The sequence below is a fragment of the Coloeus monedula genome, assembly GCF_965178545.1.
Source record: "Coloeus monedula genome assembly, chromosome: 1".
Lineage (NCBI taxonomy): Eukaryota > Metazoa > Chordata > Aves > Passeriformes > Corvidae > Coloeus > Coloeus monedula.
This window is the reverse complement of record NC_138781.1, coordinates 119376419-119390174: the sequence shown is the minus strand read 5'-3', so window position 1 is coordinate 119390174 and position 13756 is coordinate 119376419. Positions and strand designations below refer to the sequence as shown.

The window sequence follows — 13756 nt, the reverse complement described above, 5'->3', positions numbered from 1 at the left end:
TGAGAAATAAAAAGGCTGTTCCTGAATCAAATTTTACGATGAACTTTCTTGGAAAAGCACCACTTATACTTAATGATGAAACTAAACCAAATCCCAGACATTGGGCTGAATGATAACAACATAAAGATTGCTTGTCCTTACACCAATGGACAAATGTCCGGGCCTCTTGCAGCTTGCCAGTTCTTCCTGTAGCCTCCACAGTTCTGGAGACAAACAGGATTATCTGCCCTCAGATAACTGCAGTGTCTCATCCCCTCAGCATGTGCCAGCTTAGAGATTAGATTTACAACTTTGTAGGTTTTAGTAAATTGCAAGGGAGAAAGACAAGCACATAGTGGTTGAACATGTCAGAGAAACAAGTTGTAGCAACCATGAGATACTTGTTATCATCTCAGAGTGAATGTATTTCATTTACAACTTGAAAGAAGAAGGAACTCAGCACCCAGTTATACTCTGCAGGCAGCAGCAAATGGAGATGTCTGTCTTAGGTCAGTGGTACTTGTCAATCACATGCTTTTCCTCACTGGCTGAACAGATGGCCTGCTGGTAATCCTTGCAGTGCCAGTGAAAACAGCAGACAAGCTGCAGCCATGCCTCAGGATAGAGACACATGAATTATAAAGACTAAGACTCCAGGTAGATTATTAATAGATTATTTCTCCTAGCTATATAGAGGGCTGCCAGGTTTTTGCCAACATTCACTTGCTAATGTTTACATCTTTTTTCAAGTTGAAAAATACATCTAACCCAACAATTTTTTTCTACCAAGAGTCCAAAGTTTTGACAACTCAGCATTGTAGATACAAGGTAGATCTAACACATCTGCCCACACAGTACCTCTTGTGAGAAGAGCTGTCTTGGTCACATTTCTGTCCTTTTTTCAGAGAAATCCAGTAAATGCTGAGGAGAAAAACTATGAACAATGAGGCTTGATGAGGTAGATTGCACTAGAAGTCATTGTACAGTAAGCTCTGGCACAGAAAGCTGTAGCATAAGCTCCAGCAATAAATTGACTTTGTCAGAGTTGCTTACCATTAGCAGCACTGGGCAGCACAGCATTTCCTTTTTTTTTTTTTTTTTTTTTTAACATTTTTTATTTTAACCCAGAGATGAGCTTTTCTTCACCTGGTACTGTAGTGATTTCTGAGAGAAGAACACTCCTTCTACATTTCCTTCTGCACGTGGACTCCCTTGTACAGATAAAAGCTGTTGGCACAAAGCAAAAGAGACTGATGGTGAGAGAAGGAGATGCTGTAGGCTCAAAGAGTGGCTGGAGACTCTGAGACTCTTCAGCTTTCAATACAGAAGTGCATGTTCATGAGACACTTGTCCCTCCTCCCTAAAGTAATACACTCTACTATTTTAACCCCAGATGCATTATTTCTCAAGGCTACAAACAGTATTGCACTGGCCTTTCTGTTCCTCTTTTTGCTCAGTCCTTGACTTCCAATTTTCTGGCATTACAGCATTTTTCTATTATACTAGGGGAAAAAATAGAATATGTATTTATTACAATAAAATGTTAGTTTATTTTTCTTTCAAAAAGACCACTCCTATTGCGGATAACTTATGTGTTGTTCCTTCCCTGAGCATGTAAAACTTAATTTCAAAGAGGTGGTGGAGCAATCAGAAGGTTGCCTGTTATAACATATGCACAACTGTGGCATATTAGCTTTGCCAGATCCTTTGGGCCAGAATATGATTAATTTAAAAGAAAAAATGATCCAAGTTCAATGACCTAGAAGTCACGTAAGTCCATACTGGCTGCAGGAAGCAGGAGTTACTTGTTAAAAAAGATACTCACAAAATAATGTTCTCCCATCATGACACACACAATAAAACAAAGATAAAATAGGAGGAGAAAACAAAGACAGATGAAGCAGTAAAAATCCAGTTCACAATGGGCCAATCTTGCTATAATTACTCAGGAAAAACATCTAGTGAAGTACTCCACATCTCCTCATATTGCAAAATCACTTCTGTTGCCATGCAAGAAGTCATCTTCCATAACCCTCCACAATTAAACAGGAGAGAAAAAAAATTTACTCTTTAACATTTTTTGAATTAGAGAAGTGTGTTCATTTTCCTAACCTTCTAAGCATGTTTTGCTTGGATAAACTTTCAAAGCATTTTCTTCTACACATGTTAAATACTTGTGCAGACAGGCAGGAGCTAGGTGATATACAGAATGCTGAAAGGTTAAATAGCAGGTGTGCAAAACACTTCTGTAATTTGGAGAATATGTGATAGACAATGATACATTGTTCTTATTACAAAAAAGAAAGGAGAACAGAAAAACACTCTCACGATCCAGCTGTCTGTAGTTTTAGTGTGAGGATGACTCATCTGCATTAATTTTCTAGTATTAAACTATTGAGCATTCTTATTCTTTGTGATCCAGGAAACTGATGACTTTTATTCCTGCATGCTGATGTGCTTTTCACTTTTCACTCTGTTTCACACATCAATAAAGTCATCTAAACATAGCAACTTCAAGTGAAGTTGCGTTGCCAGAAGTTAATGGACAAGCACTGATGCGCATGGATGACCAAAAATAGCTAAATAAGAATAGCTTAGCACACCTGACTCCTAAAGGATAGATGCTTTCCAAAAAATAGGCACACAGCACTTTTACAGTCATTACCTTTAGCTAGATCCAGAGAATCAACCAGCATGAATAAGGCACCACGGGATGCTCCAAACTGATGACACAGGATGGGTTTGTACTTAGTTTGTAATTAGTTGCTGAGAATTGCCTCTTGCTGTTGTAGTGGCACACGAGACAGGCTCCTGTAATGACTATACAATGTTTTCCTTTCTCAAAGCTTTCCCTTGCAGTGCAATGAAGTTCCTTCACACAGAGAGTGCCTCATGGCACTCGCACTGGTGCAAATTTTCAGCTGTGCCCAAGTGTTTGAAGATGGGGGACAAGAGCACATGTGAATCTTGGTAGCTTACCCACCATCCTCTGGCAAGGTGGTTCACAATTCCACTGTGCACTTGTCAAAGGAGTAACACTGTCACCAGTAAAGTTTTCACGACACCATTTACCTCCTTTCTCAAACATTTCTGAGTGTGCTGAACAGAACAGACTCCAATCTCTATTGAAGACCCTCCTGTACTTTGAAAGCTGCTAATTTCTTTCTACCCTCTGCTGTATGTATCTCATTCATGAGCTGTGAATCAGTGCACAGGTCTCCCTTTTAAAGCCCAGGAAAGTTGTTCACCACACCTTACACACCTTGTGTATACACATGAAGAACCCTGCAGAGGTGAGACATGACTGTCCCCTACTGAGCTATAGGGACTCTCTGTTAATGTTTTGCATTTATTCCATTTCATGGCATAGAAGAGTATGCAAATAAAATAGATCTTTATATAGGTATATTCAGGAACAATGTCTTATTTGCAATCTTTAACATGGTACATTGGGTTCACTGATTTGATTCCTCTGCTAGAGATTCTATTACCTTGCCTGGCACAGATGTTGTGCTTTCATAGTTCCTCAAATACCCCCTGGAATTCATGTTAAAAAAAACCCCCAAAAGTAATTCCTATTACAATTATTTCTCCCCTCTTTGCCTTTCTGCTAATTCAGTAGTTGCATACTTTCAATGATTGTGCCTCACTCCAAGGTTACATAAAGTTATAGGGAAATATTTTTTACTGTAGCCTGGGAAATGAATAGTAAAGTCAGAGTCTGCAATTTATGATGAACTCAACATGCCAAACCATACCTTTCAAAATTTCTTTTCTATAGACAAATGACTATGCCGCTGTAGTATCAAAATTTTGACTGCAAATAGCAATCCATCTTCTTTTAGCCAAACTCCAGGCTGAATGGATGGTGCTAGACTCTTGCAGGTAGTGGAATTAGGCAAAAAAAGTCTGCTATAAAAAAAAAAGACCACTGATGACCTAATGCATATTCCAAACAAGAGATCACATTGGGCACCAAATTGAAACCATGAACTTATTATTCCCTGTTTACAGCAAAGCACTGAAATAATATTGGAAGCAGGAGCTACAAGTGAGAGAACCACAGTCCTGTGCATACCTGTGCTCAGGTTCAGACAGAGTACTGTGGTACTCTTCAGTTAAGCCAGAAGTGTGCTAAAGGGCTGGGAGAAATATGCTGGGCAAAGTAGACTACAGCTTTTTGGATGATTTCCATGAAACAGGTGTTTCGTGGCAGAAGAAATGGCTTTGCATGCCTAAGAAAGAATTCAGGACATTACCCTGCTAGACATAGGAGCACATGGTAGGGAGCAACTCTGTTTGTGTCTTAAAACTGGCAGCTGGAAATGCACATTAAGAGGTGCTGATCCAGTTTCCAAGGGTTTACTTAAACTATTGAACTGAGCTTGGAAGGGTGAAGATGGAAGAATACCATACCTGGCCTAGGTAAGAGAACACACGAAGTCATAAGTGTTTTCAGTGCTGGGACAGTTTGAGGTTGGAGCAGAAGTACCACTGGGGACAACTGAGGAAGTTTCATGGAAGCAAAGCCTGATGTGCCTCTAGCTAGACGAGGGCTGAATGGTAGCTTGTAGGACCACTGTACAGGCCTTTGAAGCCTTCTTGTGATTTAACCCCAGCCAGCAACTAAGCACCAAGCTGCTGCTTGCTCACTTCCCCCCATGGAATGGACAGAAATGGAAGAGTAAAAGTGAGAAAACTCATGGTTTGAGATAAATACAGTTTCAAAGGGAAAGCAAAAGCTGCTCATGCAAGCAAAGCAAAACAAGGAATTAAGTCACCACTTCCCTTTGGCATGAAGGTGTTCAGCCATCCCCAGGAAAGTCGGGCTCCATCATGCACAACAGGTACTTGGGAAAACAAACAATATCACTCCAAGTATCTCCCTTTCTTTCTTCTTCCCCCAGCTCTATATGCTGAGCATGATGCCATATGGTGTGGGATATCCCCTTGGTCAGTTGGGGTCAGCTGTCCTGGCTGTGTCTTGCCCAAACTCCTTGTGCACCCTCAGCCTGCTCACTGGTGGAGTGGAGTGAGAAGCAGAAGAGGCCTTGGCACTGTGCAAGTCCTGCTCAGCCGTAATGAAAACATCCCTGTTTTCAGCACAAATCAAAACATATCAAAACTCACATTAGCCACCTTAAAGAAAACTAATTAAATCCCAGCCAAAACCAGCACATACCTTCATTATGCAAATTGCATTTTAAAAGCTTCAAACCTTGTTCTGTTCATCTTGCAAGATCTTTGGCTTTGGTTTCTTTATAAAATGGGTAGAGCCATATGTATCATCATCAGTAATGTGATTTGAAACGACTGTGGAAAAGGTGAATATGTTTATTCCAGATGCCTGATGCTGGATTCAAAGGGAGTGGCAAGTGAGGCATGCCATAAACAGGCAGAGCAGAAGCAGGAAATACTGAATGCCAGAGGACAGAAATTACAAACACTTTTTTAAAAGAGGAACTGGTTAACATAAGGCCAAATTCTAACTCTCAGCTATGAAGCAAAAATCAGATTCAAATAAACTTTCAAAGTAACAGATTTTTATTCAAAATTGTGTGGAGATTTCTATGCTAGAGATCAGGAGTTGTGCCAGCATTTCTTATCACTGTAAGTAAGCAATGTGCAAGAACAAACATTTGTTAGATTAAACCTTCAAATCTCACACGTTTGGTAATCCACAGAATCGTGTTAATGGATGTATTTTTTACAGACTAGATGACACAGAGTGTGCACAGGGCTTAGGGAGGTTTCTTCTGATGAAGCATGAAGAAATGCAAATGCTGTTACTTGAACTGTACCTGGGATTTTTGCTTGTGTTACGAAGAAATCAACAGTTTTTTTGTGGTATGAAGGAAGACCCATTTTAAGAGAAAAATTCCATGGAGGAAATATAAATCGGTGGCACAGTAACGACAACTGTCTGTGATTTAAAAAACCTCCTCCTATTGAGATACTGGCTAGGCATAATTTAAAGAACAGTGTACCCTCTAAATGGAAAATACAGAGTCTAGAAAAATTAAGTTAGCAGTAGACCAGCTCTAAGCCAGCTCTACATTGGCTGTCTTGATCTGCTCACACAAAACCCTGATTATTTTTGTTTTCTCCTTATATGTTAGCAGAATGACTTATCAGGATCATTTCTGGCACTTCAGCACAGCATGACTGGAAAACCTCACTCAGCAACTGAATGCAATGAGGTATTTTTTTATCAGAAACATGGAAGTTTAAGCCCGTAGGTTCTGAAACACTTGGGCTTTTAGTCTAAAGCTTCCTGCACCTTTTGCCTGCAGAGGCAAAGTGCAACGTATATAAGATACTTTCTAAAAAACAAAGGAGTTGTGCAGGGTGTATTTTCCATTGAGATACGACTTGGGAGGAAGTAAATGGTGTGACCCTGATGCCCACCCTGGAGCTGTGACACAGCAGACTGAGGGCTGGCACAGCACAGCACAGCCACCACAGGCAGCCAGGCACAGGGGCCCAGGAACGCCTGCCTGCTTCACAGTTGCAGGAAAGAGCAACCTCTGCATTTCCACTGCAGCATGGGAGGCAGAAAGCAAGAAAATGCTGGGTCCTGGAAAAACAATGCAGAGGTCAAGGAGTCATTTCAGCGCCAGGCCCACTGCCCGCTATGTCCCCAGCCCTTTGACCTCCCATGGCTCCCGCCCGAGCTCGGCGGCCCCTCACCCGTGTGGGGTGCAGGGCAGAGGCACAGGGATCTTCCCGGGAACCAGGAGGAGCTTGTCCTGGGGGGCAGCGCCGAGGGGACCCTCTCAGCCCTTCCCAGCCAGACTCGCGCCGTCTCTTTGGAAACGCTGAGCCACTTCTTGTAGCCAATAGCACAGGTGGGCACCTGTGGGCACATGCTTTAGCCTGTCTTCCCAGGACGGGATTAGATCCCCTGTATAAAATCATATACTTATACATGGGTCTTCCATGTGGATCAGGGCAACCCCAAGAACAAATATAGGCTGGGCAGAGAATGGGTTGAGGGCAGCTCTGAGGCGAAGGACGTGGGGGTGTTGGTTGACAAGAAGATCAACATGACCCAGCAGTGTGCACTCACAGCCCAGAACGCCAACCCTGTCCTGGGCTGCACCTACGGGGGGTTGGAATCAAACGATCTTAAAGGTCCCTTCCAACCCAACCCATCCTACAGCTCTATGATATGTGTAGGTATATAAACGTGTATATTTATGCGCTCTAAATACGCGTATACGGCTACGCTGGCACAGCCCCGTAGTCCCACGACGGGAGGCGGGCGGGGCGGGATGTCCCGCGCAGGCCGCCGTCGCGCTCACGTGAACGGCGTCACATGACAGCGGCAGCGCCGGGGCCGTCGGGTGCGCGGTGCTGTCCGGGGGTGCCCGCGGCCTCCTCTCGCTCTTTTTCCTCCTCTCACTCCCTCTCTGCGCGGCCCCCGCCGCCGGCGCGCCCCTGCGGTGAGTAGGAGCTGCCCCGGGCCCCGGCCGGGTGGGTCCTGGGGTCGGGATGTGCTGCCGCACGGGGTCTAACGGGGGCTCTGGCGGGCCCGGGGGGTGCAGACGGCTCCGCTGCTTCCCCGAGGGTCTGGGCTCTGCCGGGCCCCTCGGGAGGCGGCCGTGCCGGTGAGCCTGTGCAGGGAGCGGCAGGACCGTGCCTGCTCTACCCCTGTCCCAGGCGCCTGTCGCCTTCTTCGGCGTAACTGCAGCTCCTGAAACCGCTGTTGCCTACTCTGCCCTCGGGCAGTGTTTAAAGGGCTCTGGGTGGGTCAGTAAGAGCCTGGAAACCTTCAGTGGTCATTGAAGGACATAGTGATGCCGTCTGTGTGGGTGTCTGCTCATAGAAGTGGTTTCAAAGTGAGGACATTTTTCCTGCTCTGTTTGCCCAGGATAGTTCCTCATTTTTTTTCTTCCATTTGTTAGAGCTGTGTTTTCCTTTAGTCATACAAGCGAGGTGTGCTTGCCAGGCATGGGCCTGAATGTGCCAGTTTGCTCTTGCTTTCTCTGTAAGGAGGGCCAGAACAGTCCAGAAATAGGCTGCATGGAGAGGCTGGGTGCAGTTTAGGTTGTAAGGAACTCCAGCTCTAGCTGGGTCTGAAGTCTCTGCAAACACACTTCTTGTTTTGGCATCAAAGTCGGGTGGAGATTAAAACCATAAAGGAAGGGGAAAGAAGTGGTGAAGGTCACTGACTGGTTATGTGATATATCCTGATGAAGAGTAGCTGTTCATATTTATTTTTCAGTTTGCTTTTTGTACACTAATGATCTTGGTTTTCTTGTTAGTCTGTGTAGCATGGTTTTAATTTATATACATCTGGGTTTTTCTTCTGAAGTTGTAGTTTGCATGTTTCTAATACTCTTAGACAAATTCCTGAAGTAAATCAGTCCTAATGTGGGGGGGGGGAGTAGGGAGGATATGCCCTGAATTTTAACCCTGGAAACATGATTTGGAAAGAAGACAGCTTCTCTTATCTGTACGGCTACTTGGATGTTGCAGAAGAGCCACTTGAATTCAAATAATTTCATTGTTTAAGGATTCACAAGACTGGGAGTTATTTAGTAACGGTTTATGTCTTTTATTTTAGCTAACTTGTGATTGGTTACAGTTGAGTGTGTAGGTATAGCTTATTTTTGTTCGTTTCCGATAAGCCACGTTTTAAATGCTTTATAAAACTTTGATTTTTCAGAAACTGCCTAGTACAGTGTTAATAAATGGGACACCTGGAAACAGATTTTTCTTTTTATTTCTTTAAACTGTTGAACAAATACTCTGCTGTTTAATAAGAGGTCTCAAGTCTGACTTGCATTTCTAGGTACATTTTAATTATCAGTCAAGATGGATATCCGAGGTGCTGTAGATGCTGCTGTCCCAACAAACATCATTGCTGCCAAAGCTGCTGAAGTTCGGGCAAACAAAGTAAACTGGCAGTCGTATCTCCAGTAAGTAAAAACTTTCCACATTCTTTTCCCCTCTTAAGTGTTAGACACAGTGGAGCATTACGTTGCAGTGGAGAATGTTCTGCCTGTGTGGAAGTAGTTGGGAAACGTCTATGTTAAATGTGGAAAATTTTCTGCAGTCTTTTTACCAGAAGGGGAACTCTACTTTTGTCAACTGAATGCTGTAATAGCAAATAGTATAGGTTTGCACAAATGTGTGGTAAAACTGTCTGGATTTTTTTCCTCATAATTCAAACGCCAGTCTCAGTTTTAGCCTTATTAGAGGACTGCTGAATTAAGAAGAGTTTACAGTAATCGTTGTCTTAAGTGTAGGTATGGTATGTCTATTGCTGAAGTGCTTTTTGTGGGAATACAAATTGTGCTAGCAAAACTGGAGTAGTAGTCCAGGAAAATAAGCTGTATATTAAGTAAAGGAAGAATAATTCTGGAGGACAGCTGAAACAGGTAAATTGGGGAGCAGGCTGAAACAAATACTTCAGTCTGGGGAAAGCTGTGCTGCTGTTCCAGGCAAGTTTAGAGTTTCCTTTGGCATGGATATGATGGCACTAGGAGGAGCAAGAGAAATATTGTCCTAAGAGGACATAGGGACAAGCTAAGGAAAAGGTTTATGGGCGAGGTAGGTAAAGGGAACAAGAAGCAGACTTTCACTAGTCAATGTATAGTGTAGTACTCAGTGGCTTTGCAAGCAAAAGAGAAAGGCTGGGGTGGTAACCTGACAGTGGCAGCTCCCAAGCACTTTTCAAACAATATAAGGGGCTTTTGCTGTTACTTTGTGCCCTCTTATCTGATAGGAAGTGTGTCCCAAGGATACCTGAACAGCTGTTCCTGTGCTGTCCTAGTGACAGTGAACAGCTTGTTTGCACTTACTCAGGATGAAAGTGGGAGTACAGTTGTTCACTGTTTATGGAAGCGAATATGAGAGTCTTTCACTGCTTCTCTAGTGGTTCTGTAGGGCTGGTGAGAAAAATCTCTTGCTTTTATTAATATAGGGTATGGTTCTATTTAAAAAGGAGTTGCATTTATGTAGTATTATTTGTTTGACTATGTGGTCTGCTGTTAAAAAATGTCATTCATTCTTGGGATTATCTTTCTCTGGTGGAATATAAGAAACAGGGAGTTTTGTTTGTAAATCTGGCAGCAAATTTTTTATATAACTTCTTTTGATCAGAAGGCAGGGTTCTTTTTCAGATTTTACCTGTAGAATTTGACTTTGTTTTGTTCTGGAATCTATGAAAGAGGAATATTTCCTCTCTTTGAATTAGCTAGGATTTGGAGGCTACTGTAGTGCACCTGGCTTGTTGCTTGTGATCCTGTGAGAGGAGGAGTGAGACTTTTTGATGCTTGGTGCCCTTTGTATGTCAATAACAGTGTGCTCTCTTTACTGCTCTGAAATAAATGTCATCTTTTTGTCTTGTATTTACTGGTAACAGCCTGGCTGTCTGGCTAAGTTTTTGGCTAAGGATTGACTTAAATGGTTCCAGAGGGATTGTGGAACATCTTGAAGATAACTGGTTCTTTGGCTGATGAGTTTCCTTATAATTAATGACTGGAAAACATCAACAGAACTTTTGGTGCTTCCAAAGGAAGTGAACTCATACCTTGTTTAGGACATGTCCTTTTTACAATGGACAGGTTTGGATGTGATGGTGTCTTTGAGGCTGAGCTTTAAGGGATTTCTTGGAAAGTCGGTCAGTGCAGCTATATTGATTCATTTCTGGAATGAAACACATTATTAAATGAGTGGAAACTACTTTCTTTGATGCATCTGTTAGAGGCAGGTCAGAGTGGTTTGGTTTGGTCTGGTTGGTAGAGCAGAAGGAAAATCAAGTGCTTGGAAGGACAGTTCTCTTTTGAGCTCCTTATTCTGGCAGTCTGTGCACTTATTGTGGTAAATTTGCATATAAATATATGAAGGCATTACTTAAAGTCATCAGATGTTTTTAAATTAGAGGAAATATTTTTGTTTTCCCTAAGTTAACACAGCAACTCAGGTGTGACATAATTTATGCTCCTTCAACTAGAGATAGTATTTATATAGTTGAAGAAACTATAGATAGTACCTATGTAGTTGAAGTTAAAGAACTTCACAAGAAATTCTGATGAAATTTCTTTCCCCTCTGGCTGTGGCAGTTGCATGTGTATAATGGTGCTTTAAAGATTGCATCACTTGCTATGGCATTGGAGTTCGGGTCACACAGAAGGGCATTCTGAAGTTTTTTCCTGCTTTCTCTGTCCTTCAGTGAAAAAGCAAAATGGCTTACTAGTAGTTGGTCAGACTTCACTAGCCTGACTTTTCTTGTAGAGGCAATTCAAGCTGAAGATTAACTGATATAGTGTTTATTCCACCTCTGAAGGTTGTCACTGTAAACTAAATATCAAACTACACTAACACACAACTGCTGAGTTCTGATGTTTTTTCTGTATACTGTTGGTGTAAAAGGGAAATACTTAGATATGACAATTGTATATATTACCAGCTTGTGTGTTCACTGCTCCTTACAAAACTAGGCTGTAGAAAAAGATAATTTGTTTTCTGGTGCTAAAATTTATCCTTTCTTTGTATTGGATTCCAGCTAGGGTCTGTGTCTGAGGGAGAAGAAAGTAACAAAGCTTGCAACAGTGGAAGGTGACGTGTAGGTCTGCCTGTGTTCTGGAAACTAAATGTAGTTGAGGCCATTAGTTCTGTATGGACTTTGCTGTCTTTGGATCTTGAGACTTGCAGCAGTTTAGAGGTGCTGATGCCCTCTGTGAGTTGAAAATGCAGTCGCTGTTGTACACTGTGTGATTGTTTTCAGCATTTGCCTCAGGGTGTTGGAATGCCAGGTGTGTTGGCTTGCTTGAAGCAGGTTTTGTTTGGGTTGGCTTTCTTAGGGTAATAAATGAGTTCTGTGAAAAAATGAACTAGTTTCAGAGTTTAACTTGTATCTTACTGCACTGTAGGTTTTCTAGATACACAGCATTTGACAATACTTTTTATTTTATCAGGTGAGATATCTGGTGGATGATTTGTACACAGTTTCCTGTGTGTTTTCAAATACTTCACATGCATGTTTGTGAATTCTGATGCTAAAATATATATTCTATTTTCCTGGGGTGGAAAAACCTTCTAAAGCAGGTTAAATATCTCAGACTTTAAAAGTCAGTCTTGTCTTAGAGGAAATATAGAAGTTTCTTAATTTGTAGTGTGTGGGGGGTGGTTTTCTGGTTTTTTGTTGTTTGTTTGTTTTTTTTTTTAATCTGGTTGAGTCTTGTAGAGAGTACGTTCAGTCTGTTTTACTGTTTTAATTTTGTAGTGCTAAAACTGTTGAGCAGTTAGATAAATTTAGTGTCTAGGTACATGCAAAGTACCGTAGATATCTGGATAAAAGAAATTATGCCTCGACATGATGGCTTCATATGAGCTTCGTATTTGCTGCAGATGTAGTCATTTTTTTATATTAAAAACCCAAAACAAGGTAAAAACCAAACAAAAATACCCTAACCTCCAGAGTGTCTTTTGTTAAATCATTCAAAAAAACAAACAAAAAAGTAACAGGAGTTGCTGGAGGAAATGCATAATTAAAGAAGGAATCACAAGCTTCTGAATCATATTGAGAGGTCAGGAGGATTTAAAAATTGTGGTCTTGCAAATTCATGCTTTCTAAATCTTAGAGTTTCAGTTTTGTCTCCTGTAGCGAGTGCTCTCAAAGGCAGGTCCTGGTATCTCAGGCATAGAGCTTTGAAAGGCACTTACAGGGTTCTTGGCCTAAACCTGATATGCTCATACAGGACAAAAAAAAAAGGAAAAATTCATATGTTGAGATAAAGATACTTTAATAGGACAGAAAAGGAAGAGGAAAAAAAGAATAAAAATAAAGAATTCGTACTAGATCTAGAACACAGAATTGTACCAGCTATTGGGAAGAATATTAACCATCCAAGCTGAAACCAAGACACAGCTGAAGCTCAAAGTGACTTCTGTCTTGGCAAAAGACTGTAGACACATCCTGGAAAATAACAAATTAAATGGCTGCTAGGAAGAGGGATGGAGGGAGGCTTTGGTTACTTGTTTGCTAGAGGGTGCAGGGAAATTTCTGTTGCTTTCAGCAGGGGATGAGGAAAATGTGTAATAGCGTCATGGGACACAGTATCAACTGTCTGAGGCTGCTCTGCACTTTCTCATGTTTTTTGGTTGCTTTTTCTTCTCTCTGTGCCACTGGTTAAGGTTTACTGTATAATCAGTTATTTCAATTTTAAAATGAGGTGAATGGAAATAGATGCATTTGAAATTACTAAAACTATTAATCAAATGTATGAGTTCCTTCATAAAATATTAAAAGCTTGTTGAAAAAGCTGTCAGATCTCTTGTAATGTTTTGTATGGGTTGGAAGATGTCTTTTTGAATGGTGATAACAAAGCAATAAAGAGTAAATCTTAATGTCTTTTTTTTCCTCATAGCAATATCAATCCCCACATCTTTTTTTCTTTTTTTCCTGTGGCCTAATGTAGGATGAAAGCGAAAGCTTGAAAGCTTTTTTCCTTTGCAGTTGGGAGACCTCTTCTAATAGCTTGACTGTAAAGAAGCATCTGTCTTCATGGGCTGAGGCTTTCTCCAACATTAAAGCTGAAAATTAAGGGTTCATCTTACGTCATCTTTGAAGTGTTTCATAAATGGCAATATTCTTATAAACAAGCAGCTTATCTGGTTACTTTTGTATCAGTATGACCCATTAGTCCCTGGCTTGGTCAGCATTTATTTGAAACAAAAGAGACCTCCCGTTATGGGTCTTTAAATGTGGTATTTGCGGCAGATGAATTGTCCACATCTTTCTATAACTATTCAAATTCATCCTTAA

The 13756-nt window shown here is 41.5% G+C and overlaps 1 protein-coding gene across 2 annotated transcripts in view; it reads left to right on the top strand.

Annotated features, from left to right (window-relative positions):
* Window positions 1–7298: 7298 nt before the first annotated feature.
* ATP6V1H (ATPase H+ transporting V1 subunit H) overlaps window positions 7299–13756 on the top strand; it is a 49041-nt gene continuing 42583 nt past the window's right edge. The window contains exons 1-2 of one of the 2 annotated variants that reach the window (XM_082276970.1): window positions 7299–7424; window positions 8777–8903. In XM_082276970.1, coding sequence (XP_082133096.1) covers window positions 8800–8903 — 104 coding nt within the window. In that variant the 5' untranslated portion in view covers window positions 7299–7424; window positions 8777–8799. The remainder of the gene's footprint in view (window positions 7425–8776; window positions 8904–13756) is intronic. The other variant, XM_082276971.1, reaches the window with a different exon arrangement.